The following is a 26646-nucleotide window of genomic DNA, read 5'->3' as shown; positions in this document are numbered from 1 at the left end:
CTAGCTGAGCCTCCTCTGGGTCTGAGACAGCAGGTCTGTGTAAATTTTGGATCTCAGGAACCTGGGGTACGAGTCTTTCTCCATCAGGCTGTGCACCTTCCCCTGAGCTTGGTCAAAGCAAGAGAGGGAGGGCTCCTGCACATTTCTTCTCGTCAGCTCCCGTGTCTGGAAGTCTATGTTCACCTGGGGAAAGCAGCAGAAGAGAGTTTGAGTGTGCAGCTGGCCTCCTCCAAATGGAGCATTCCCTCCCAGCCATGGCTGTGAAACAGCAGCTGCACCAAGGTCCTACCCTGGTCCATGCCTGAACAGCCCCCACAGCTCCGGGGGGGTTTAGTGACCCAGGGCTGTGAATCCTGCCCTAAGCCTGGAGGAGCTGGATTTACAGTGATCTGAGCACTTCTGAAATCAAATTACTTTTATTCAGACTTTTAGGCTGCACATCACCTAAAACTGCTGACTCAGCCTCTCTCCGGCTCCCTCTATTCTTCACCACATGCCCAATAGATGGGTGAATGAACTTTTAACTAGGCTTAAACCATTACTACATTCTTATTAAATGTTTCTAAACTCTGTTGATCTAAAATAAATAGTTTGATTTTTCCCATAGCAGCATCACTTTACAATATCTGGAGGAGAGGCCTGAAAAAATAAACCAGCCTATAGTGTTATGACTGCCATTTGTTTGCAAAGCCAGCCAACAGAGTTTTCCTGCTTTCTTTCCCTAGCAGGGTAATCAGCATTTTTTAGGGTTATTGTCTGGAAGAAAAAAAAAAAAAAAGACAGAAAAAATGTTATTTGTTGTTATTAACTCAGTGTCCAAGCTTGAAGGAGCCAGGAAAGTAAAGCTGTCTACCTCAGTGTGGATGTCAGCAGTACAGATTAGCTCTCTGCATTTGGTTAATAATTCCATATTCTAAGCGTGCCAAAACTATGTAACACTGCTAAGGAAACTTCACCACAGGAGCAAAGTGTAGGAAAGACCCCATCCTACCTGCATTCCCATTTCTAATCAAAAAATCAGCCTTCCAGTCCTTAAAATATCATCCAGTTCCTGAATAACACGGGGGAAATGCTCAAGGAGAGCAGAGTGACCTCGGTGTGAATCTGGGTCCTTCCCAGTAGCCTTCCTAGCTGGGAGAGGGAGTAAAATGAGCCCTTTTTGGGGTTCCTGACAGGCAGCAAAGCAGAGGTGAAGAACTGCCCGTGGTGAGAGATGGAGAGCCCTGTACAACCCCAGGGAAGGGAAGGGAAGGGAAGGGAAGGGAAGGGAAGGGAAGGGAAGGGAAGGGAAGGGAAGGGAAGGGAAGGGAAGGGAAGGGAAGGGAAGGGAAGGGAAGGGAAGGGAAGGGAAGGGAAGGGAAGGGAAGGGAAGGGAAGGGAAGGGAAGGGAAGGGAAGGGAAGGGAAGGGAAGGGAAGGGAAGGAAAGGGAAGGGAAGGGAAGGGAAGGGAAGGGAAGGGAAGGGAATGCTGTGGCAGCCCGGGGTACTCCATACCCACCTCCCGAGGAGCCTGCACGTCGATGAACTCCTCGAAGATGCGCTGGGCCTTGGAGGCCAGCTTGGCTGCCGAGCGCGTCTTCTTGAAATCCTCGCAGGCCAGCCAGAACTCCAGGTTCTCCTCGCTGAACTCCGTCTTCAGGAAAGCACGGAACGCTGCCAGCCCATCTGCCAGAGACACACAGGGAGCTCCAGAGGGAGCAGAGAGCAGGCACGGAGCTGTTCCTTAGATATTTGTTATTGTCAGATACTTATCCGTCATTAAATACTCCCTGTCAGTAATTATTATTATTATTATTATTATTATTATTATTATTATTATTATTATTATCAGATACTTATCTGTCATTAAATACCTCTTGTCAGTAAAAATTATTATTTCTATTACTATTAATTTATAAAAATAATTATTTTATTATTTATATTTATTATTGTTAGGCACTTACCTGTCATTAAATACTTCTTGTCAGTAAATATCATTTTATTAATAATATTATATATATATAAATATTATTAATAACAATACATATTACTGTCAGATACTTATCTGTCATTAAATACCTCTTGTCAGTAAATATTGCTTTTATTATTTGCAAATATTATTTATTTATTATTAATATATATTATTGTCAGACACTTATCTATCATTAAATACTTATTGTCAATAAATATTGCTTTTATTATTTATAAATATTATTTATTTATTTATAGTATTTATTATTGTCGGGCACTTATCTGTCATTAAATACTTCTTGTCAGTAATTTTTTATTATTAATATATCTATAAATATTATTAACAATATCTATTATTGTCAGACACTTATCTGTCATTAAGTACTTATTGTCAGTAAAAATTATTATTTTTATTATTTATAAATAATATTATCTTTTATTAATAATACATATTATTGTCAGACATTTATCTGTCATTAAATACTTATTGCCAGTATATATTATTGTTCTTATTATTTATAAATATTCTTTGCTTCATTATTTTATTTATGATTGTTAGATACTTATCTGTCTCCCATCAAATATTTATTGACAGTAGATATTATTTTTACTATTTGTAAATATTATTATTTTTATTACTATTATCTATTATTGTCAGACACTTATCTGTCATTAAATACTTCTTGTCAGTAAATATTATTATTCTTATTATTTATAAATATTTTATTTTTTATTATTAATAATATTTACTCTTTTTAGACAGTTATCTGTCTCCCATTAAACACTTCTTGTCAGTAAATATTATTATTTTTATTATTTATAAATATTATTGTTTTTGTTATTAATACTTATTATTTTAGTCACTTACCTGTAATTAAATATTGTCAGTAAATATTATTATTATTTATTTTTTAATTAATAATACTTATTATTGTTAGACACTTATCAGTCTTCCATTAAATATTTAGTAAATATTTATACTTATATTCTAAGTATTTAAAATTAATATTATTCTAAGTATATTTATACAATAAATATAATATTATATAAATATTGCAAATATTTATATTCAGAATAGAGACTCGACAAGACAGAGGCCTTGTAGATCCTCTAAAGGGGAGAAACTGATGCTTTTATTTTTAAGTTTTTCTGTTGTGCTTGGGTGTGCAGCTTTTAGTTTTATACTAAGGGCTACTAGGATCTTTTCACAGCTGGTAACGACAAAACAGTCCTATTCCAGCTGGGGACTCAAGGACAATCTCTTCAAACTTCAGGCCCTGGGCATAAACAAAGTGAAAAGAGGATGGAACTTCATGATTGGAGGCTATTAATTGGACAGCTGACTTCTGCATGCAAATGGACTAAAACCTATAAAAATGTGAGACCTTATGAGCAAACCCCCTTTTGTTTCCATCTCGGCGTGGCCTTTGAAGGCCCCTCACTAAATATCCATTTGATTGCTCCTACATCTGTGTAGCCTGTGCTCCAGCTCCTCCAGGCAGCACACGGACATCCTTCCATCCATCCACCCCTGCCTGACCAACACCATTTGTTTATTCTCCCAAGTTCTGCAACCCCGGGATGGCGTCCATAACTTACACCAAAAGACAAACGTCACCCAGTGGAACTCTGAAGAAGTGTTTTTCCAGCTCATGTGGCTTTCCTCAGGGTTGGGACACCCCCCCTTTGGAAAGTTCCTCCAGCTTCAACTCACGTTAATGCAAGAGCTCGTTTGTAACGAGCTGCCCGTCACTAAGAAAAACCTTTAATAAATTAAACATGGCTGCTGTGAGTTTGTCTCCTGTGTTTTCTGTCATTTTGCTTTATTGCCTTGTGCCATTTTTAGTTCTTATTTAAACAGAGGAAAGCTCTCTGAGAGTCTGTTACAGCTCCAGTAAAGAGGGAAAGGACTCGGCCTAATCATGGCTTGTCTAGTCCGTGGTAAAAGTGTGCTTATCACTTGCTAATGCTCAGCAATTGTGACATTTCAGTAATGCCATCTGAGTCAGCCCGGGCAGATTAGAAATATGGAAAGATTTATTAGGCAATCTGCGTCCTCTTAAACCCCTGCCTGGGCCTATTTATGGACACAGCCATTGTTTTTTATTTCCTTTCCCTGAATGGCACTAGCACATTTGAAGTAGCTGAAGGCTTCACACATACCCTTTCTCCTCAGGATAAATTTAGCTTCTCTCTCTTTTTTTTTTTGTTTTTTTTTTTTTTTTGTAACGTGTTTCTAACTCTTCCCGGTCTTTTGCAACAGGGTCCAGGTTTTTGTAGTTTTTTTCATGACTGGAAAGCTCTTGAGTCAGCCCTGTCTACTTCCAAGAAACCATCTAAAAATACTGATGGGACTGGGGATGGACTTGGTGAGGTCAGATTCCTCCAAAGGATGGAGGGAGCAAGGACAGGGCATGTCCAGCCTCTCATCCACCAGCATCCTCAAGTCCTTCTGGGCAGGGCTGTTCTTGATCTGTTCATCCCCCAGCCTGGACAGATACTGGAGGGAATCCAGGTGCAGCACCTTGCACTTGGTCTGATTAAACCTCATGAGACTTCCATGGGCTTATTTCTCAAGCTTGTCCAGATCCCTGTGGACAATTTTCTCAAACAGGCTGTTCATTCCATATGCTGTATATACTATCTATATGCTATAGATAGTATATATGCTATTTATTTTCTATTTATATGCTATAGATAACTATTGCTATGTGTGCTGCAGATCTTTAGCAATGTAACACTGCTCTGCATCTCCCTTGCATGTCCTAAACTTCTTCCTGCTTCCCTTGTTTCTGGTAATAACTTAGGACGTGGAGATATTTTCCAGCTCCTGCTGAAGCCTCAAGCCCTAAGCAGTGGCCCTGGGTATTGAAAAGCAACAAACAATCCTATTTCTGTCTTCGTGTCAGTCAGAGGAGATGACTGACTGCCCAGATCCTCAGAGGGAAAGGCAGAAGAGATATTAGGCCAGACAAGCCCAAATTAGAGGCTAAACCTTTCTGCTCTGTGTTCCTCAAAGCTCCTTCATTAAGGTTTTTTTTCACTGACTGCTCCATCAGCAGCCTGCTATCAGCAATAAAAATGGATCCATCCCCTCTCAGCCATGCTCCTTCCTACTGTCAGCCACAGAAATAGCTGCATTATTCCAGCTCATCCTGACATTTCTTCATTCAAGCAGTTTTTGGAGGAGATCAGGGTTTTGCACTGCTAGGGTAGACAAAACTGGACCTCTTGTCCAAGTAACACTGCAAATTGTGGGTCCAAGCCTGGGGCAATATTGTGACATCAGCAGAGCAGAATGCCAAAGGAGCAGGAGCCTGTCAGGATCACCCTGCCCGTGGCTACTTTGAGCATCTCTGTGGGTAGATAAATTTGGTGAAGGTGAGGGGTGTTGTAGAGTTGCTCCCCTTCCTGAAATCTGGGACACAAAAACCTGTGCCCACCTTAGTGCTTCTAAAATACACAGGGCTTGTGTGAGAGCAAAGCAAGGAGACTTCGCAGGCTGACAGCTTTCAGAGAAAAAAAAAAGAAATAAAACAGGGAGAAAGTTCCAGATCCTCAAGATCCATGTCATTTTATAAATCATCAGCTCCTAGGATGTTTGACATTAAATATTCCAGCTGTGTCACTGCAGTCTCTGCTGTGTCCGTGCTGAGGTCTTGCTCCCCTGTCTCTGCCCTGGCCCTTTCCCCCCCCCCTCTTTTCCTCTACAGCAATCCCAGAGCCACAGCACTGACAGAGGGTCACTTGCAGGAACAGCAGCGTTACATGAAAGTACCACATCTGCAAAAGGTCATTGATGCAGAATATAATAACTGAAAAATATGATGCCTGAAAAATAAAATACCTGAAAAATAAAATACCTGGAAAATATGACACCTGAAAATGATGACACCTGAGAAATATAATACCTGAAAAAAATATAATATCTGAAAAATGTAATGTCTGCTAAAAGAAGGGAATGTCATGAGTGACAAGGAGAGAAAGGCATTTGCTACAGCCCTGCCCCAGAGAGCAGCTGCAGCAGGTTCCCCTGGGACCAGAAGGTTTCCATGAGCTCTGCCTCCTGCTCTAATGTCAATCAGCTCCTTTTTATCCTGAAATAAGTTTAGACAGTGAATGGATAAATAATAGTGTCTGGCTGTTCTCTGCTTTTTTTTTTTCATGCACTCCTGTCATGCAGTCCTCACAGCTTCGAGGAGCTGCAAGTGGTGAGGCTGAACCCGTGAGGTCCTTGCATGGGACACTTTGGATGCAGAAGAGGTCATCCCTGACTGCCAGGTTTTCCAGTTTTCATCTTTAGCCCTTGACTGCCTGCCAGGTTTCCAGTTGTGCCTGACAGCCAGGTCTGGGGAATCACAGCCAAAAGTTTGTCATGGAGCAATGACAGGTCTGATTGAAAGGGTAGGAGGACAATTAGGCAGGGGAGCTGCCAGCCCCTAGATATTGACTTCAAACTCCTCCTCTCCTTCCTAGCACATGAAGGCTTTCAAGCAATGATCACTCATGAATGACCAGCATTTCAAAGCTCCCCCACCCAACTGGACATCTGTTTTTTCCCAGGACAACCACAGCTGGAGTGCAGTGTGATATGAGCAGGAGAGAGATTTCACCTCCTGAAATATCCCAGCAGTTCCACAGGGGTGCTTTACAGAGAAAGCACAGAAATTAAAAGCAGGTTTAGAAGTCTGCAGAGGCAGCAGCACAAGATAATCCCTAACCTGAGGCCCAAAGGCACTTCCACTCAGGAGGACTGGATGTGCTGGTGTAGGTGCACTGCCCTTCAGGACAATTATTGGACAATTATTCAGGAATTTGACTCAAGAGTCTCCTTTGCTTGAAGCCAAAGGAGGAAATGGCTCCTGATGGAGCAGATAAGATGAAGGCAAAGAAGCAGAGCTCTACTGAATGCTGAGAGTCTGAGGGAGAAGCAGCAGACGTTTGCTATTTCACTTCTGCAGTGTAAATATATATATGAGCTTCAAAATGCCCTGCTCTCCATTCAGACTGACTGAGGCACGTGCAGGAGGGATTGTGCAAGTGCTCAGATGTTATTCAGGATCCTGCAGGTCACCTGTGAGTTAGGCAATGACAGGAATTTGTGTTTTATGAATGGGCAGTGCCAGGCAGTTCGACGGCCATGTGAGGACAGAGACTCCTGAAATCCCGTTCAGGAGATGGAGAGTGGATCCTTTCCAGCAAGAAGGGACTGGAGTGGGGAGCAGAAAACACAAGACAGATCTTAACTAAACTTCATCAGCACGAGGAAGAGCCCAAATTAGTGGCCTAAGTCGCTCAGGCAGTTTAATAACCAAGCACCTGCCACTGTCAGAGCAAGAAAACAATCAATAATCATTTATTTAATGTTTCATCCCCTCAGCAACCAGACCTCATGCAGGGAGTAAAGGTAGAGTACCCGTGGCTGGCAGATGGATGGATGGATGGATGGATGGATGGATGGATGGATGGATGGATGAATGGATTTGCTCCGTGGAATGTGTGAGGTCCAGGGCTGGAGGAGCAAGGTCACAATTGCCCTGCACAGCACATGGACGTGCTCTCACAGCTGCTGAGCAGTGCTTTCCTTAATCTCAGCTGCCTGTCACCAGCACAATGCTAATGCTGTTCTGGCTTAGAAAGAGCTGGGAGTAGGTTGGGATATTCCTGTGCTGTGTAGGAAGTGAAGGAATGTGTAGACAACAGAAGGAGGAGAACAACAATAAAGTTTGGGCAGAAGAGCACGGAGATCACAAAAAATCTGGAGCAAAATCACCCTCGAGATAGAAGTGGGAATTCAGCATGAAGGTTTTTGGTGTTGAGTGTTTTGTTGGGAAGTGACCAAGGGCTGAGGACAGACTGTCCTGCTGGATGCTGGACGAAGGATAAGCCATGTGTCCAGCCCCATGAGGGAAGCAGAACGAGACATGCTATTGCTTGTATTTCCCTCCAGCAGCCTGTCAGAAGAAATCCTCATCTGGCTGGCCAGCCTGTGCCTGCTGGGCACGGGCACAGTGAGGGGATTACTCCTCAGTTACTCACACGCATGCACTCACACTCCGGGGACCGCTCCGAGCTCACTTCCCTGGCACAAAATGGGGAAAGATGTTGGAATCCAGCGTGTTGCAAACACCACTTTTTCTCCCTGGGCACCCAAGGAAAAGCTGCACGCGGTCTGGTCTGCCTCTTACTCTCTCAATTCCCTGACCACAGCAGCATCAGGCTCCCCTCTCCTGTTGCTTGCTCAGAAACCCTGACCCCAGGGAACACGGCTTGCTTTCGTCTGGCAGCGAGCTCAGACAGAGCTCCCGATGTAAAATAGGGATTGTCTGCCTGACCCCGGGGTTTCTGAGTTGATTTACTTCACCCATTAGCAAAAACAATTAGGATATCATTGCACTGACCTATCTATCTGCATCCTGCTGTTCAGCACTGCTCACTCCAGGAGGGATGAGGGAATTGAGTCCCAGGGCCAGCACAAAAAAGAGGTGGGGGAGAGCCCTCCCACCTTTCCTGCTCGCAATCTCTAGTTACCGTCCACTCAAATTATCCTTTGAACGGCTCGGGGAATTAATCCAAATCAGACCACTCTATGCAGAGGGGCATTACCCGGCCTGGGAATCTCCCAAGAGAAAACAACTGCTTCAAATCCCAGGGGATTTCAATCCTCCTCGCAGGGCAATCCTGCCCACGGCAGCAGGTCAGGATCAAACATTGCCTGCACAGTCATCCATTCATTCATTAAAAATGAGGGGAGATCAGGGGGAGCTCCCCAGGGCCATCACACTTCAAGGGATGTCTGGCAAAGGTGGTCATAGAACCACCAGAATGGTTTGAGCTGGAAGGGACCTTACAAACCATTTCATTCCAACCCCTGTGCCACGGGCAGGGACACAAAGCCCCATCCAGCCTGGCACGATGAGACTGCCCAGAGTCTGCGACACCTCCTCAGCTCGCTTCCATTTAGAACCTCTTGGAGACTGATGAGAACAGGATGGGGAAGAAATGTTTTTCCCCATCTCATGGAGCCCTGTGAGTCCCCTCTGTGTACAAGGGCAGCCTGCTTGGCTGGGCACTCTGGAGAGCCTCTTAGGGAGCTCTGATCCACATTCCTCCTCCTTGGAGAAATTTTGCCACTTGTCCAACCCCTTGCAATATTGCCCACGAGGTCTGCCCCGCTTTCAGCTGCTCCACCCAGTTCCTGAGTCCCTCTCGAGCGCTTTGGGGTTTATTTTCCCTGGAGAACAGTTTGGCTGGAAGGGACCAAAACCATCTGAGTGCAGCAGAAAGCGCCGCACAACCCCCCGACATCACAATCCCCTTTCCAAAATAAATAAACTGTCCATCTAGTGGAGACAGCTTCTGACAGATGTGTGGAGCAGAAATGTTCTACCTGCTGATGCTCTGAGCCCCGAGGGGAATTCTCCTCAAGCCCAGCTGGTGCTTAGCCCATGTCCCCAAGCATGAATTCCAATTTTCCCCAGCTAATGCTGTTCTACCTGAGCAGTCACAGGGAAATTAGACTGGGGCAGCTCTGTCCTCCTCTTGGCACTAAAAGCAGAATTTTTGCTGGCAGCTTCCCTACAGACAGATGCCAGCAGGCCAGGCACAGCTTTATTTACTCCCAGATTTTGGCCAGTTAAGGCGTAAGGCTCCCTTAGCTGTCTAACATCAGCACATCCTAACAGCAAAAATGCGACTCGCACAATATAATTAATTCTCTGAGTACATGCTCTTCTCTCCTTTAAACCAGTGTAACTAAAATAACACTTCTGTTTCAACAGAACTTTTTGTATTTGCATCATTATAACCCTTGACTGCCAGGCTGACAATTCCAGAAACTTCAGGTGCAGAGCAGTTATAAAATATTCCTTTAGAAAGTAGTTTATTAAACAGCAATTATTTTTTTTGCCACCAATCACCAGGCAATGCCACCGTGACTGCTGATAAAAAAAGATTAATTTAAATTTTAAAGATCACCTTCCGTTGCTATTAGGAACTGAATATTTTTCATTAGAAACTGAATATTTTTCATTAGTGCCAGAGAGTTACCAGAATTACTTTCCATTCTAAGAGATAGGAGCAATCTTGATAATCCATTTATCACTCTATAAGGCTAATTTATTAATAAAACCAGACACCCTTGTGGAGGCTGCTGGCCAAAATAATTGAACTGAGGTTTGATTTAGCATGGATTTTTGCATTAGTCAGCTGAAGAGAGAAGAATCTGTATAACATCAGGACATAGGTGGGTAAATTCACTGGGGTTTGTAATCCAAGTGCTTCTTCTGCAGCTTAATAAAGAAAATTTCTACTTTTGCACCAGTGAAGAAGAAATGGGTTTGAGTTCAGGATGATAACAGGGATGTGAATATCCTGCCCTCCCCTCTCTCCACCCCCCAGGTGATTACCCTATAATCTCTTTGGTGCATTTTCCCCTTCTTGTTCTGAATTTCCACAAAAGAAATGTTCCTTTTTAGCCATACCTGGCTACACCATATATTTTTTCCCCTATTGGCTGCAAGAGCAATGATCTCAACTAGATACTGCTGCTAAAATTACATCCTGCTTTTCCTGCCTTGGTCAGCCAGCCTGTTTAAAGTTGTCACTTAATTCACTGCCAAAACTGTTGTCATCTCAGTAGAAACCTAGCAAAATTACCCTTCTCTTAATAATATAATTCTACACTTATATTTTAAAATGTGAGGAAAACCTGAGTCTCTGAGCAAGCCAGACAGCTCCTTATTGCCATAAAACAGTTCAGCACCCACGTTGACTTTTCGCCAACCTCGACTCGTTCGGGTTTTATTCTCCAATAGAAGCCCATGAATGAGCCCATACTGGGAATTTTGCTTTGTTTGTAATTTCTCAGTGTGAAAATGCTGGTGAAGCAGAGCAATAATTGCTGAACAGAACTCATAGGATTGAACAGAGCTGGGGCTGCTGATTACAGGTTGGCATAAGGTCTCTGGATGTGAAATATTTGGGTTTGCTGTGATAACTGCAAATCAGGCTCTGCTCAGGGGCACCACAGGTGACTCCTCTGCAGCAGGGCAAGCTGGTCAAGGGTACTGAGCTGGAAAAGGCAGAACCTTGGGCTGATGGCTTTAGCAGTTGTGGTTTTCCTCGTGGTCAGGAACAAAGAGGTGAAGGGAACACACAAAACTCTTTTTTTTTTTTTCCTGCCTGTGACTGCTGGGGAGTGAGCAGCTCTGAGGCACCATGGCCCTGGATAGGGGTTAAGGGCAGAGGAGGGGGAAAAAAAAGGTGTAATTTGGTCTCTACTCACATTTATGGGACAAAAGGACATCAAAAGAATCTGCCCATCTTGTCGCTTCTTCTGTTGACAGTCTTCTGTAAGGAAAGGAAGGGGCAAGTTACAGACAACCCACAGCTTCTCACCCTTTCTGGAGCTGTGTGATGAGGACACCTAGGGAGGCTGGAATTCTTCTCACCTGATTTTGGAGGTCTAGAGTGTAGAACTGAGCCAAGTGACCCTGGGCTTCCTTTAGAATCAGTGAGGAGATACCAAGGCACCTGCAGGGACTCATCTCTGCTCACCTCACATCCCCAGGCAGGCAGGTAAAACAGGCCAGATGAATCATACCCAAAAATGGACCCATTTTTCCTCATTGTCTCTAAGCAGAGGCCCAGGGAACAAGCTCAGATGCAGACATTTACATTGTAAAAGCCAAAATTCAGGCAAAACGAAATTCAGCCTTGCAGAAATGTTTATTTCTCTGGCTTGCCTTTCAGGGGAAGGACAGATCTTAGCTCAGGTGTAAGCAGGGACCTGTGATCAGATGAGTCCCATCCCATACGTCTCAAATCAGGACTACTGGAGGGTTTGAAGCATCTCCCTCAAGCACTGTCCAAACCATCACCCGAATTTCGGCAGTGTTAAATACAAGGCTGAGCTGAAGATGACCTGAAATTTCTGGTCACCTCTTGCACCAAGCCAACTGCTCAGGTTTCGATCTGTGATGGCAGAGGTGTAAATGTCATCCCCAAAGAGGTGCAGACATGTCCCACACACAGCAGTGGGCACTGTGAGCAGGTCCTGTCTCAAGGCAGAGCTCCTGTGAAGGATCCAGGTGTTTCCTGAGGCTGCTCCTGTTGGATCAGGGCCGGTTTGTTTTCCTCGTGGAAGCAGTCACAGCTCATACAAAGTACAACAAAAGGAACACAATACTGGGTGGGGGGGTGGTGGCTGGGGAGGGGAAGGGCAGGAGTGGGGTTCGGGTGGGATGCTGCAGCTATACTCACTTCAAAGCCCGGTTGGGCTTGTCCGGAAGAATAGCTGTGAAATCATTATATGAGTCTGATTTGTGAGACAGGCAGCCCAGGCGAGTCCTCATCCCTCTGTTCCTGTGGTCGAGGTGGGGAAGCAGGGGTGTTAGCAGGGGAAAACCAAAGAAGAGGATGATTATAAGTCTAGCCAGCTTGGCAAAACGAAAAAGAACAAACCCAAAAAAACCCTCAGTGGCTCTGTGCCATATCTGTGTCCTCGGTTTCCTCATGTGTGAGAGGGACCCTGAGACATCTCCAGGCAGATGTTCAGGGTGAACACAGCACCAGAGCAGCTGAAGGCTCTCTCACACCAGGCATTCAGCTGCCTTGGCTGGCAAAAGGGCTTTGGAAGGCTGCGCTTTGGGATGGTTTCTTGGAAAGTCCTGCTCCGGTCAAGTGTGGGAGGAGAGCAATGGGCAGCAGCACAAGAAATCAGTCACCACATTCCAGCAGCACCAGCACCAGCACCAGCACAAATACCAGAGGTGGAGGGCAGGATAGGGCTGGAGGAAGGAGAGGGGTAGTAAGGCACCTGCAAGGTGAGCCTGCGCTGCAGCTCCGTGAGTTCCCGGCCAGGATCGATCCCAGGTGGCTTCTTTAGACTCAGGATTACATAAGCAGGATCAAACTGCCTGTTTCCTGACACGCTTACCCAGGCAGAAAATGGCTTTACTGCTTTTTTCCTCTAAATTTCAGCCCAGCCCCAGAGCCTTCAGTCCTGTGCCAGCCCCTGGTGTCCTTGCCCAGCCCCTTCCCAGGACAGCAGCCGCAGCATCCTTCATTACATAACCCGGGATGGACAGGGACAGAGGGACAGGGAGGGAGCACACGCATGCATTGCAAGGGAGTGCCATCACCCTCTCCCCAAAAACACATAGGGGCTGCTTCGTGGGTTTGCAGGGGCTCTGTGATCTGCCTCTCCAGCCCGAGGTCATCTCCTCTCAGAGATTCCCTAGACATCAAACCAGGCCATTCTCTCCTCTGGACCATGGGAGGAGCATTTAGCCACCCCGTCTCCACTTCTCAGCCGCTGGACCTGCTTGGAGCTGCTGAAAGCCCTTCTCCAAGCCCTGCTGCCAAACAGATGCCGAATACTTTCTGTGGCTGCACAAGTACAGCATCTTTTCCCCTTCCATCTGTAATTCTTTCAGAACACTTCAGCACCAGTGCCTGAGCCAATCTGTAGCTTGCCTGTTTCCCCCTTCTCCTCCCGCCCTTCGGAGAGCTTCTATTATTGCACACTTTAATGTAATCTTGAAGCAAATTAAATGTTAATTAAATGCACCGAGTGTCTCCCTGGTGCAGCACAGGCAGCTCGCAGCATTTAACAAGCACAGAATCCAGGAACTCCTCAGTCCCAGGAATTGTTGCACAGCCTCCAACTATGGCCCCAGGGCCGTGGGCCCGGGATGCTCCACTCCATAAACTCCAGATGAGAGCACAGGGAGTGCCACGCTCCCAGCCAGGCTCCAGCGGACACCGAGCCCACTACAGGGTCCTGCTGGTGCCTCTCCAGATGCCTCCTACCCCCCACCTTTCAGTGCCCCGTGCCTCTGTTTGTTCCCGAATTTCCCAGCCAGAGGTGTGACAGGCGTTACCGCAGCGCTGCTCACATTCCCCCCGTGGTGCCTGAGATCCAGGGACTGCAGCAGGGAATCAGAGCGGGTGGGGGGCAGAGCAGGGAGCTGGTTCCTCATGGAACATACTTCTCTCGGTGAGGACTTCCCAGACAGGACACAGGAGAGAGGGAGAGAGAGACAGGGAAAGAAATTGGGTCTGCAGGAGGCAGGGAGGCAAGGGAAGGGCAGAAGGGAAGAGGGCAGTGAGCTGAAGGGCTTGCTGGACGAGGTAGACAGCGACAGGATGGGCAGGAGTGAGGGATGCACTGTGTCTTTCCAGTTACCTCCGTGGGATCAGTAAGGCAGCCATTCAGGCATCCAGCTATGGTTAACCCTTTAACTGGCTGGCTTGGACCGCAGTCGGGGCTGCTTGCAGGAGGCAGGAGTGCAGGAAGAAGGGATTTACTGTTTCATGTCCTGGCACTTAAAAATACATCAAAGAATCCTCTTTGCCAAAGCCAAGAAAGGCCAGTTGTCCTCAACCCATTTGATCCTTGCCTCCTAGCGTGGAAAGTCAATTGTTCAATGGAAGACGTTGGGAGTTGAGGGTTGGTCACAGAGGAGAGACAGCATTTCCTTCTAAGACCAGGACTGCAGGTAAAGTCCAGCTTCAGGTCTAAAGCGGTTTGAGTTTGGTGTCCCAGCTCACCAGGGAGCAGCAGGAGTTGCCATTATCCCACTCATCCTCCAACTCCTCTGAAGGTCTCTCCTCAATGGGCAGAGCTCTGGGCTGACCTTGCTAAGAAGACCAAACTACCTCTTGTGCCTGTCCCTCCAGGTCATGGCTGATGTTACTGGCCAGGTATCATGGAAAAGCTGGCACTGCAAACAGAATAACAGGAGGACTTCACGCATCTGCAGGTGCTGCTCCTTTCACCACCACAGGCTCAAGCACTCACACAAAAATAACTCAAAGCAAGCAAGGCCTCGCTGGGGTGGTGGGAGCCTGCGGGGAGCCACCAAGGAGATGCACAGCCTGCAAAAGGGGAGGGAAGGAGGGATGGAGAGAAGGAGGGAAGGAGAGAAGGAGGGAATGAAAGAGGGAGGTAGGAGATGGCAGGGTCCTCGTGAGCCTTGGCACACTGGGGAGCAACTGGCTGACAACTCTCACATCAACAGAGAGTGAAGGTGAGATCCACCAGGCAGGAGAGCCAGGGGATAGAGAACAGGACTCCACAACGAGCAGAGGCAAAGGTTTCTGATTTGCCAAGCTCCAGGTACCCTCCATGTCATGTTGTCACTTGGCACAACCAAGGAGGAGCCCAAGGAGATGATGAGAGCTGGAGGGTGTGCACAGAGTCAGGACCCTGCTCTGCTGGAGCCAGGGGAGACCCCGGAGCTTGGGCTGCCCAATGCAACATCCCTCTTAAAAGATGATTACATTAAAAACACACAAAGCCTCTTCCCCAGTAAATTAATGGAACTGGGATTGCTCTGCATTGCCAGTGAGTGCATTTCCTTAATCCTCACCCCGACCGGCTGCTCTGCTGCACTCTGACTGAAATCAATCCTTGTAATTCCTTAAGCCCCTTTAAATTTCCTCATTAACAGCCTCACCCGCATGTGGGGCCACAGCACATGACTTCCTAGAGTCCAGCAACTCCTGCTTGTCTTTCCCACTGCTGCTCCGAGCTGGAAGTGGAGCCATCTGCCCCTCTCCCTTACAGCCTGCTCCAGCAGCCTGAATTTTGGGGTACTGTTATGAAAGAGCCTTCTGCTCACCCTCACTCACACCCACTCGGCCCCCATAGAAACCACCTGCACTGCCGAGCAGCACCCAACTTCCCTGAGATCCCAAAGTCTGTCTGACTTCAGGGGTGCTGGGACCTACATTTCCCATGGAGGCAATCCCACTGCTCAGCTGGCATACCCACGGATGTCCCCCCTGTTTGCAAACAAATCCAGTCGGTTATGACTTTAAAATGCAATCTGTGGTGTCTGATAAATTGTAATAAAGGTCTTGGTGAAGGGTTTTGCCTCCCTCCTACAGAAGGAACCTGGTCAAGGAGAATTACCAGCCTCATCATGGGTGTGTTTTGGGGGTTTCTCCTTGAGAGGCAGCGAGGAAGGGTTGTGATTAGGATGTTCAGGTTATCAAACCACCTGAACAAAGGAAAAGAAGCCATCTCAATAAAAAAAAAAAAAAAGAGAAAAAATAACAGCACAAAGGTTAAAAAAAATCCCAACCGAACAAATAAACAGAACAGCAAACCATGAGATCTCTCAGGGGCTTCAGGAGATTAAGACCATCCATTCGCATGCAGAGAAAGCCAGGGAAAAAAACGAGCACAGAGGCACTGCAGACAGACAGACACCGAGAAAAAGAATACTCACTGCCTTTGACCTGTCCTCTCTGCCGGTGGGTCTGTGCCGACAGCGCGGTCAGAGAGGCTCTGGGGAGAGAGCAGAGCTTCTTCAGAGCCAGCCCCCTGCTCGGGGTGACAGTGACACCTCGGGACCCCTCCCCTCCCCAGATCTCCCCGGGCAGCAGCAGCAGCAGCAGCGCAGCTCAGAGCCGCTCTCGCATCAGCCCCAGCCCGGCTGCGCAGCCCGAGCGCTCTGCTCAGGAGCCCGGCGCATCCCATCGCACCCCAGCTCATCCCAGCGCATCCCATCGCACCCCAGCTCATCCCAGCGCATCCCATCGCACCCCAGCTCATCCCAGCGCATCCCATCGCACCCCAGCTCATCCCAGCGCATCCCATCGCACCCCAGCTCATCCCAGCGCATCCCATCGCACCCCAGCTCATCCCAGCGCATCCCATCGCACCCCAGCTCATCCCAGCGCATCCCATCGCACCCCAGCTCATCCCAGTGCATCCCATCGCACCCCAGCTCATCCCAGCGCATCCCATCGCACCCCAGCTCATCCCAGCGCATCCCATCGCACCCCAGCTCATCCCAGCGCATCCCATCGCACCCCAGCTCATCCCAGCGCATCCCATCGCACCCCAGCTCATCCCAGTGCATCCCATCGCACCCCATCGCACCCCAGCTCATCCCAGCTCATCCCAGCTCATCCCAGTGCATCCCATCGCACCCCAGCGCATCCTTGCCTCACCCACCTGGCAGCAGAAGCCCAGCTTTTCCCCCCGAGGGTTCGGGGGACCGCCGCGCACGGGCGGAGGATGCCAAAGGCTGCCGGGGAGCATCGGGGGGCGGGGAGGGGAGGGGGGATGCCTGCGAAAGCGCTCGCTGTGTTGGAATAAAGCGCCCGCCCGCCTCGCTTTGAGCGGCTCCCCGGAGCTTTAGGGAAGGTCCCTGCCCTCAGATCGCTCATGTCCAGGAGCCGGACAGACAGGAGGGATGGGAGAGTTTCACTGAAGAGCCCAGGTGTCAGCAGGGCCGAGGGAGATTTTGGCACAAAGCAAAGGAAGGTCTTATTGCTGGGCACGGGATGACAAAAAATTCCACCCGGTGGTGTGGCAGACCCCCTGAACCCATCTGGGGTTGGACATCCCTGCGAGTTCCCTCGGTGCCCCCACCCCAATGTATGGGCTCCAATCCCCTTTTTTTTCTCCTGCACACACCTCCATCCTCCAGTGAACAGTTTATGGGATGTCCAGGGCACCACGGTGACTGCAGCAACAACCTCACCCCTGGCACCCACCTCCCCCCAGCTATGGGCTCAGCACCCGGTGTCACACAGGCACTGCTGGGGGTCACAGGTTCACCAAGAGCTCAGACCAGGGGGTCTCCATTGCTTTTTTGTTCCTGACAAAGCTGACTGACTTTAAAAACCCCCCAAACCAGAAAGAAAACTAATTATAATAATAATAAAAAGTCCTCTGCAGTTTAACAATTGCCTTTTCCCTGGAAATTTGTAGTCACCTTCCTCTCTGCTAAAGCACTGCTGGCCCTGGCATCCTGGTGCTATAAGCAGGAAACATGTCTTGAGATAGCACATTATCACCAGGCACCATCCTTGGGGAGAGGCAGAGTCCTGCAAAACCTCCTAGAAAAACACAGGGATTAGCAGCACTGCAACAAAGATCCCAGCTCTCCATCAGTTTGGATCCCCTCCTTCCCAGCCTGCCGTGGCATGGAAATGTTTGTCTTGTTCTCACCCTCCCCTGGCAAAGCCCAGGTCATCCTGATGGAGATTAAATCACATCTCCACTTATCAGAAGACAAGCACTGCAAAAATGCAGTGGCCAGCGAAATCTCCTCTAAACCACAGCCAAAGGTTGAGGTTCATCCCCTGCCTCTGTTACCACAGGCTGGTTTGTGCTAGTTAAATAACAGTCAGCTGCAGCCCTTGCCCCAAAACCCAAGCCAAATTTAACTTTTAACATGTTATTTTTGGTTTAATACATCATTTCCATGCCCCCAGGTTCCCTCTGGGCAGTGCAGGGGGTCACAAGTGACAAGGTTCTCACAACAGTCCCAGGGCTGTTTCTCCCTCAGCTCTCACTCACAAACACACACATTGTGGGCTGGAGGAGGTCACTAAAATGTTCAATCCACACAGCTCTGGATGATTCTGCCCCATTATTCAGATGCTATGAGACTTTGCTGCAGTCCCAAACAGATCAAACTCCGGTCCACTAACACTGGATGGGACAAATCCCTGGATCATGGGAGTGCTCCCACTTCTCCCTCTGCTTTTACAGCAGTTTTAGGTATTGCCATCTCACAGCCATCACCAGCATGAGACACCCAATTCCTACTTCTCCAGTACCTCATTAGACCCTTTTAGTGAGCTCAATGAGATCCTGAATAACACACAAATTACTCTGTATGCCAACAATTTTTCCTTCTAGTTTCCTAGAGCAGGTGTGAGTTAATAGAGAACAAGAATAGGTGAACTGTTCTGACACAGGCACTACGGGAAATGTAATTAAATTGCAGATAAAGAGAATTATGGGGTTTTTACAGGGTAATATTTTAGAAAGCTTCTGTGCAGTAGGTTTATAGCAAATTCCTTCAAAAATAGCCCCCCTGCTTCCGACCACTCTTTAGTTTCTATTTAAATGCTTTTAATAAAATAACTCATTTTGATATTAGGCTTGAATGCCATCCAAAAATTTAAATCTCTCCAAAAATTACTCTAAAGCAGTTTCTTCCTAACCTGGCAGCAGCAAACACACAAGCAGTGAACACATGCAGCATTGGGAGCGTTGGCTGTCACTGTGGAAGGGCAGAAGGGAATTTGCCAGCCTCTTCCCTACACGTTAATCTCCCTCTCCAGGGTCCTTTTCCTTTTCAGTGCCTCCCTGCCTATTCCAGGTGTTTTGACCATTACTCATATGTGGGGTTTTTTTGGATTTTCTCGTCCAGACCAAACAGCTCCGCCAGCTTCAGTTGCTTTTACTTGGTGATTTTTCTTGGGTCTTTGGCAGCATCTCTCCTGGCTGGTGCCGTGCTCCAAAGGCCTCGTTCAAGCTTTCACAACCTGTTGGTCCAAGAGGATTTTCCTTCCTGCCAAGAAAAGCACTGATTCACTTTGCTGTGGTGCTGGGCATCTACCACCCCACAGGTGAAGTCATTCCCTGGTGTGTTTTCCTGAGACCTTGTTGCTTCTGAGATCTTTCCAGAGGATGCTCAGCAACCACAGGAAGGTGCCCCCACCCATGGCAGGTGGTTGGAACTTGATGAGCTTTTAGATTCCTTCCAATCCAAACCATTTTGGGATTTTGTGACTGCAAAATGCCAATCAGAGGGAGCTGGCTACCTCCCACAGTAGTCCTGGCTCTGAGAATCCAGGTGAGCTGCAAATCCTGCCTTAGGCTCAGGCACAAAGCTGCAGCCACATTTCTGTAACCTAGGGGGCTTTGGACTTTTGCTGGACTACAGAAAGGAGTAAAATGTTATTTGCACTCCTTCATAGTAATTCAAAATTTATCCAGAGTAGCGCCGATATGGGCCCAACCCCAAGGGAATTCAAATTAATAATTAATTAATCACTCTCCAGAGATTGCTGTCCTCCACCACCATTTTCAATTAAACCTGGAAGAAAATTACTTGTATCTTGCATCCAACTCTGTTTACTGTGCCAGGCTGTCCTGCTGTCTTGTCTGAAAACACATTTGGTCCAACACAAGGTGACTGCCTTGGAAGGAAGGAATTATGACTGGTGTAGATCACTTGCTGAACTACAAAACAATCCACACGCTTATCTTAATTGCAAACAGACCCCCCCTTCTAAAAAAAAAAAAAATCTCAAGTAGCACCAGGAAATATCCACAGATGAAGCTCAGAATGTTTTTTAAAAGGAGTTGATTTGTCTATTCATCTTAAACCTCAAATCATTCTTCATGTCAGGGAGGAGATCGTAGAAGGCGTAACAAGGAGAGTAAGAATTTTAGGGACAGGTGATGGGGGTTGACCAGGGAAGCCACTTCACATGTGCTCTACATGGCAGGGCAGGAGATGGGAGACACCCATCGAGTCAAACTCCCCTTGAAAATGAAAGAATACGTTCAAAAATAAAACCGAGTTACATAAAGCGAGAGCCGCAGATGCGTCTGTGGCTTAGCTCGAGAGCACGGCGGCTATTTCAATTGTCCCCTGTGCCAATGACAAAAGTGTCTCCTGGCCACGCTTGTGGCTCCTGGGCTCGGCGGCTGCTGCAGCAGAGCAGATGCTTCCACTGCGCTCCCTGCTCCCTGCCGAATTCCTCCGGGCAGGTGGCACACAAAACCAGCAGCAAAGCGGGGCGGGGAGCTCCAGGCTGAGAAGGGCAGGCAGGAATCAAAGGGAAGAATTCCCCCTTTAAAGAGCTTTATTACAATTCGGTAATTGTTCTCCGAGGAAACTCGCAGCCGTGCCCAGGAGCGGCTCCGCGGACGGGAGCTGCTGCGCTCTGCGGAGGATGCTGCGGGCGTGGAGCAGGGAGGCAGAAAGGATTGCAGTTGACACAGAGCTGCTCTGTGCAGCCTTGGAGCCCTCCCAGCTTTCAGCATCGCTGCTGCTGTCAATATGGCAGCGGCTGGAACGCAGCTCTGAGCGCGGCTGGGAAGCCGGGACGGATCCACGCCGGCAGACAGAGCTCCGCAGTGATCCCCGCCGCCCATTCCCCGTCCCTCGCAGGGCCTGGCTGGGACTGGGGCTCAGCACAGGTCAGGGAACGAGCCTTGCTGACAGATAGGGTTAATTTTCTGCTGGGAGATCACCCAAGCAGCCTGCGTTCTGTGAGCTGACTACTGCAAGCGAGCTGTTTATTGAGTGTTAAAAATCAGCCCCCGACCTCCGGGTTTTAGCCCCAAAGCCATTTATGACGGACAAGGTCTGCTGCTGCTCTGCTCTTATCGCTGTTATTCCAAAGACTGGGGCCCTGCAGCGCATCCAGGTCCCGCGGCAAGGTTTTCCTGGGGCCATTTACTGCTCCGTGGATACACAACTGTGCCACAAGGTCGCTCCCACCACAGCCCAACACCTGAGCACGTGCTTAACTTTAAACACTGCGTGGGAATTCGTAGGGCGAAATACAAACGGAGTTAGCCGCGAGGGTGAGCTGGGATTTCTCTTTCATCTGTCTCTGCAGGCTGCTGCCGTAGCCTGAGCTAAAATATAAATGAGGTGAGCGAGATGAGCTCGTCCTCTTCCTCCAGCAGACGGTGGTTCTTTAGCAAAAACATCTGATGCATCCAGCACCGGTTCCTCCTCGGCAGAGTGGCTGCCAGCAGTGCCAGGCTGGAGAGAGATGCCCCCTGAGCTCTGCCAAAGCCTGAGCCTAAAGCCCAGATGGGCAACACCCCCAGAGCCGCATGGAAGGGGGACAGGGTGACAGCCCAGGCTGGTCCCAGCGCTGCTCTGGGAGCGCAGGGATGACGGGAGGGGCAGCACAGCAGGACAGGAAGCTCAGCCCGTCCGTTCTGCAACTTGTGGGCTCCCCAGACGGAGGAATTCGACCACGTCCCACTGGGATGGGACACAGCAGCCAGAAGATGCCAGCACAAGGGGCCGGCTGTGCCAAATACGCAGTTCATTTCCCCCACCCCCGGGAGAGCAAGGAGCTGACCCTCGCCACCGAGGGGATGTTACAGGAGAAGAAACCCCCCCAGTTTAGCTGGTTCTTCCCCCAAAGAGTGCACGTGCCTCTGCCATCTGCAAGTTTTCGCTCCAACCTCGGCTCAGCGCAGCTCCCTCTCCTCCAACTCGCTCTCTTTTCGCTCCAATTAGTCTTATTTTTAACCAGCTCAGCCACAACGTCACAGATACCCAAATATTGAAAGCAAACACAATCCACCATTTTAAAACCGCAACAGTAGCAAAGCACGGAGCAAGGGGGGGAAGATGCCAAGATGGTGAAGGTCTCGGGGGGTGCAGGCACAAGCAGAGTCTTGATGTTTTCTCCCAGCATCAAAGGCCCAGCGCTAATCCCATTGGAACGGAGATCACCCCAGAGCCAGTCCCGCTCCTCCCCAGTCAGGGCTGGGCTGAGCCCAAGAAACGCTGCGCTTTCCCCGCCTGCTGATTCAAAACAGGCCGTGCCTGTGCCCCTTTCACCATTCACAAGATGCCACGGGAAGATTAGTGCACGGGGAGAAGCACTGCGGTGGCATTAACACGGGTGACATCCGAGCAGCACCCTTCCCCTCCCACTTCTGCGGAGTCCTCCTTCCCCGCAGGAAACTGGGGCAGGAGCAAGGCGAAATCCCTCCTTCCCCAGGGATGCAGCCAAGGGAAGGACCACGGGGCCTTTCATCACCCTCCAAGGCCCTCCTGGCTCTTACCTGTGCTGCAGCTACGTGGCTTTTGGTGCTTGATGGACATGGCTGGCTGGGGCTCTGGGGAGCTGCGGGGTCCCGGTGCATCGGGGAGGGCGAGGGACGATCTCAAGAGCAGCAGCACCGTGCCACTTCCCCGGGCTCCCCAGCCCTGCATCTCGTGCAAAGAACGAGAGCTGGTGCAGGGAGGGGGGTTAGGGAAGAGAGGGAAGGGGGAGAAGGGAGAGCGGGAGCTCTGGCAGATGCACACACACACACACGCAGAGCAGACAGAGGGCTTGCATAGGATGGCACTCACTGCCTGACTTGCTCTCATTATTGCTGCGGGCTGGCTGCTGCCCACGGAGGGCTGGCCAGCATCAGCTGCTGCCCACGGGCACGGGGGAAGGGGCAGCAAGGAGACGAGGGCACCACGGGCCATGGGAAGGAGGAAGGAAAGAACTGCCCGGGCACCGGGGACTCCGTGGTCTTTGTTTGCTGGTACCTGGCAGGGGAAGAGCTGTGCTACAGGGCAGTGATAGTTCAGCTTTTCCTGGGTGACTCCTTTCTTCCTTTGAACATAAAATCCCCCAGCCCAGTGCTCTCCAGGGACACCGAGGGATGGCGTGGGGCTGGCCTGAGCCAGGGCTGCTCGTCCCCAAAGCAGCAGCACGGCGTAAAGCTGAGCTCCCCCTCTCATCCCCATTATCTGGGTCGTCCTGATAGAGATCCCAAGGGCTGGCAGGGCTGTTTGAGGGGGTGGGCAGACACTCCAGCCATGACACCTCCCCTTTGGATGCTGTCAGGAGGCTGCTGGCAGAGCCGCCTGCAGTCCCTGACACTGCTGATCTGCTGCAATGACAGACCCAAACCGGTGGGAACCAGAGATCCAGCCAGAATCCTTCCCCAAGGGGCACCAATTCCGCACTCCATAGATTTTATTTCTCTAAAACACCGCATGCTTAGAAGTGTGTGATCCTCTGGAAGAAAGTGAGAGCTTTGTACCTCGTGCCTTTTTCAGCTTTTTGAAAGCTCCCAGAACACTTTCCCCTCCTCTGCTCCAGTGTTTTGCCACTCACAGGGTCTGGGTCTCGCCTGGGGAGCACAGTTTGGTCAGAAGGATTAAAACGAAAGTCAAGTCGGATGTTTGAGGCATTCTACCCTCCCCCAAACCCCCAGCCACCCGTTTTACTCCAAGGTTTCCCACTGGTGTTTGCAGACACATGGATCTCCAGCCACAGGGCTGCTGTTAATAGAAATCAATGGGTGATTCATGGAATTACAAGTGCAGAATTTCCAAGTCAATACCCTGCCCAGCAGCTAACTTGGGAGCACACCAGACCCATCCCCATCTCTGGGTGGCTGTGTTCAGTCACACACCTTCAAGGCTCACCTGAAATGAAGAATGTTCCCACAGCAGAGGATAAGATTAGTCCTCCCAAGCCAAAAATTCAGTGCCCTGCCTGCCAGCCTGCTCCACTGGCCTCAGGATGTTGGCACCCAGCTCTAGGAGGCCTCCCACTCACAGGTCACCCTGCCAGGACCTGTCAGAACATATTTCAAGTCTCAGCATTCCATCAGCCCCACAGGAGAAAAGGTCCCCCTGCAGATCCGTAGCTATGGCTGCATCCTCTGCCCGAGCAGCACATCCAAGGCCTAAGGGATGATCACTTCAGGTGACAAAACCAGGTATCCCATTCTCATTCCCACCACAAGAAGAGCGAGAAGCTGAGGTTTGATGCCACGTCAAGATCACGGTTGTTTCTCCATCCCAGAGAGATCCCAGTGGTGCTGGGGAGCTGGATCCCTTTAGGATGCTAAAATTGGGAGCGCTATCACTGCAAAGGGGGGTGTGGGCATCTGCATCTGTATTACTTAAATCACTAACATTACTTAAATCACTAAATTACTTAAATAACTGCAGCTGCCAGGGGTCTCTGAGGATGCACAGATTTCCTACTCCCCAGGGCTGGGAGAGGTCCAAGTGACATCTGTTCTCTGCAGGGCTGTTTTTAATGCAGACACACTGCAGAGCCATTGGGGAGGGTGGGCAAGAAACATCTTTGGGGAAAATAATGGCCACATCTGTGTCTTGTGGGGAGTGAGGAGCTGTCTGCTCTGTGCCCCAAGCCAAACTTCCAGTCTCCAGGAGGAGACCCTCTGGCAGCCTTGTAGGCTGGGATCTGACTCTCCCAGAGGGGGGGAAAAAAATAAAATAAAAAAAAAGAGCAATTTGATGGTTTGCAGTGTGGTGTCCAGGATTTGTAAGGGGACACTGTCAGTGCCACTCTCTGTCACCACTGTGAAGGTGCCCCCCAGCTTTATAGGGGCAGGGACAGCTTCTCCCTGAGTGAACTGGGATTTCCAGCTGTGTGCGAAAAAAACAGGTTTGTTTTGTATGCATGCAAAAGCCCAAACTTAGCGAGCAAGATGTTAATTTGTGAGGGGAAAATAGGCCATATTTATGTAACTGTGAAAAGCTGCAGTGAAGGCTACAGATCCAATGGGAGAGGAGAGTCTGCTCCCAGCTCAGGGCTTTGTGAGAGCTCCAGCAACTGCATATTTATCGCCCCACACCCCAAAGAACCAGCTTTGAGGCTTTCCAGGCTAAGAATAGATGTCTCCTTGTGTTTGCTGCTCCACGGGCTGGGTTTTGTCCGGGATTAGAGGCACCAGGGTGTGGAGCTGCAAACGGCAGCATCTCCTCCCGCCTGCGAGCGGGGCAGCGGGGATGGAGAGCGTGGAATAAAGGGTGAATTCATTCCCAGCCACACAGGATGGCATTAGTGCTGGCCCTCTGCTCACAGAGACATCCCCCGTGGTGGACGGGGCACCCGCAAAACACGACTCCCTTGTGCACAAACAAAACCCAAGCGTTTTTCCAAGCGGGGCAGCTGGGGCAGTGCCACGACTGAAATTAGCAGCTCCTGCTGGCTGTGAAGCCTGATGGCTTGGATCCACCTCGGGAAGCCTGGTCCCTGCAGGGGCAGACAGCTCCCTGCCAGCCTGTGACATTTCTTTCCCCTTCCACTCACATTCTCTGCCCTACTTAAAGCAGGTTGGGAATCCAGCAATCCCCAGCCTTGGAAATGGAAACCCCCAGAGCCAGTCACTCCAGGGTTTTTCAGACAACGCTGCACTTCAGAAGCCTTTCAGCTCCTGAAACCATCATGGGGCAGTGCTGGCACCGGTGGGAAACAGCATGACTCTGCTCCTTGTTTGGCTTTGAATTTGTCACCCTGGGACTCTGGGAAAGCCCTTCAAGGGCTGAACTGGGCTCGCAAATGGCAGCAAAGTCATCCCTGTGGGGAAACCAAGAGAAAGAAGACTGGATTTTGGAAGCTTCTGTGGCCTCTGGCTCCTCTATTCCCTGAGCCTGGGGCCGTATTCCTGCACACTTATCCTAAAGCAGCAAGGGATGAGACTTCCAGAAAGGATGGTGACCCTGGGCTTTGAGTACCTGTAGCTAGGGGCAGCACTGATCACAGGTACTGGCTGCAGACAGCAGGATGACTTCTGTCCACCTGAAGTCCAGCCTGGGAGGTGAGGGAGGCTACCACGTCACAGACTGAAGGCTACGACTGATACAGGGTGTTGTTTTCAAATAAATGGGGACATAAATTGGATTTTTGAAACGTGCAAGGAAATGCTCTGCAAAACACGAATCCCCCGAGAGAAAGCACAGTCTCTGGAGAAGGTCTTTCTTGCTAAAACATCACATAACAGAGAAGTCTCTTGGGAAATGGCTCCTGAGATAACCTCTCTCCTAAAATAAATGCCCCAGGGAGCAACTGTCTCAGCAAAACATTTCTGGGGAAGAAATAAAAAAAAAAAAAAGCATTCTAAAACCTGCTGTTGATTCTGTATTTACCCTCGCTGCAGCTGCAGCACACAGAGCTCAGAGGTGAGCCATCATCTTCCAGCGCTCCTTCCTAATCAGAGCTGAGAAGGATCCAACAGCGATCCTGCTGCTCCCTCATTTCCTCCCCGATCACTCAAGCCGACCCACCGTGAGCAGCAGCTCCGTAAAAACGCGTCCTGGAGTCGTCTCACGGCTTTGTGGAGCCCGCAACGGGGGCCATCCCATCTGCTGCTGTTTGTTTAGCCCTTGCAGGGCTAAACGAGCATCTGGGAACGCT

At 49.3% G+C, this 26646-nt stretch overlaps 1 protein-coding gene across 5 annotated transcripts; it reads right to left on the bottom strand.

Annotated features, from left to right (window-relative positions):
- RGS8 (regulator of G protein signaling 8) lies at positions 1–22615 on the bottom strand. Of its 5 annotated transcripts, none has more exons than XM_062497166.1 (6): positions 22535–22615; positions 16191–16249; positions 12214–12315; positions 11237–11301; positions 1499–1665; positions 1–183 (listed from the first exon to the last, which is right to left on the bottom strand). In XM_062497166.1, exons 1-6 carry the CDS (start codon positions 22613–22615, stop codon positions 1–3), a joined length of 657 nt encoding a protein of 218 aa, XP_062353150.1. The 5 variants fall into 5 exon arrangements, with proteins under 5 accessions (XP_062353150.1, XP_062353149.1, XP_062353151.1 ...); XM_062497165.1 differs by lacking the exon at positions 22535–22615 and adding an exon at positions 16922–17008; XM_062497167.1 differs by lacking the exon at positions 22535–22615 and adding an exon at positions 16447–16496 and having other exon boundaries at positions 16191–16247.
- Positions 22616–26646: the final 4031 nt, after the last annotated feature.

This window comes from Cinclus cinclus, chromosome 8 (assembly GCF_963662255.1).
Source record: "Cinclus cinclus chromosome 8, bCinCin1.1, whole genome shotgun sequence".
In the NCBI taxonomy this organism is placed as follows: domain Eukaryota; kingdom Metazoa; phylum Chordata; class Aves; order Passeriformes; family Cinclidae; genus Cinclus; species Cinclus cinclus.
Note: the sequence above shows the minus strand (reverse complement) of the source record. Positions and strands in the feature narration are given on the sequence as shown.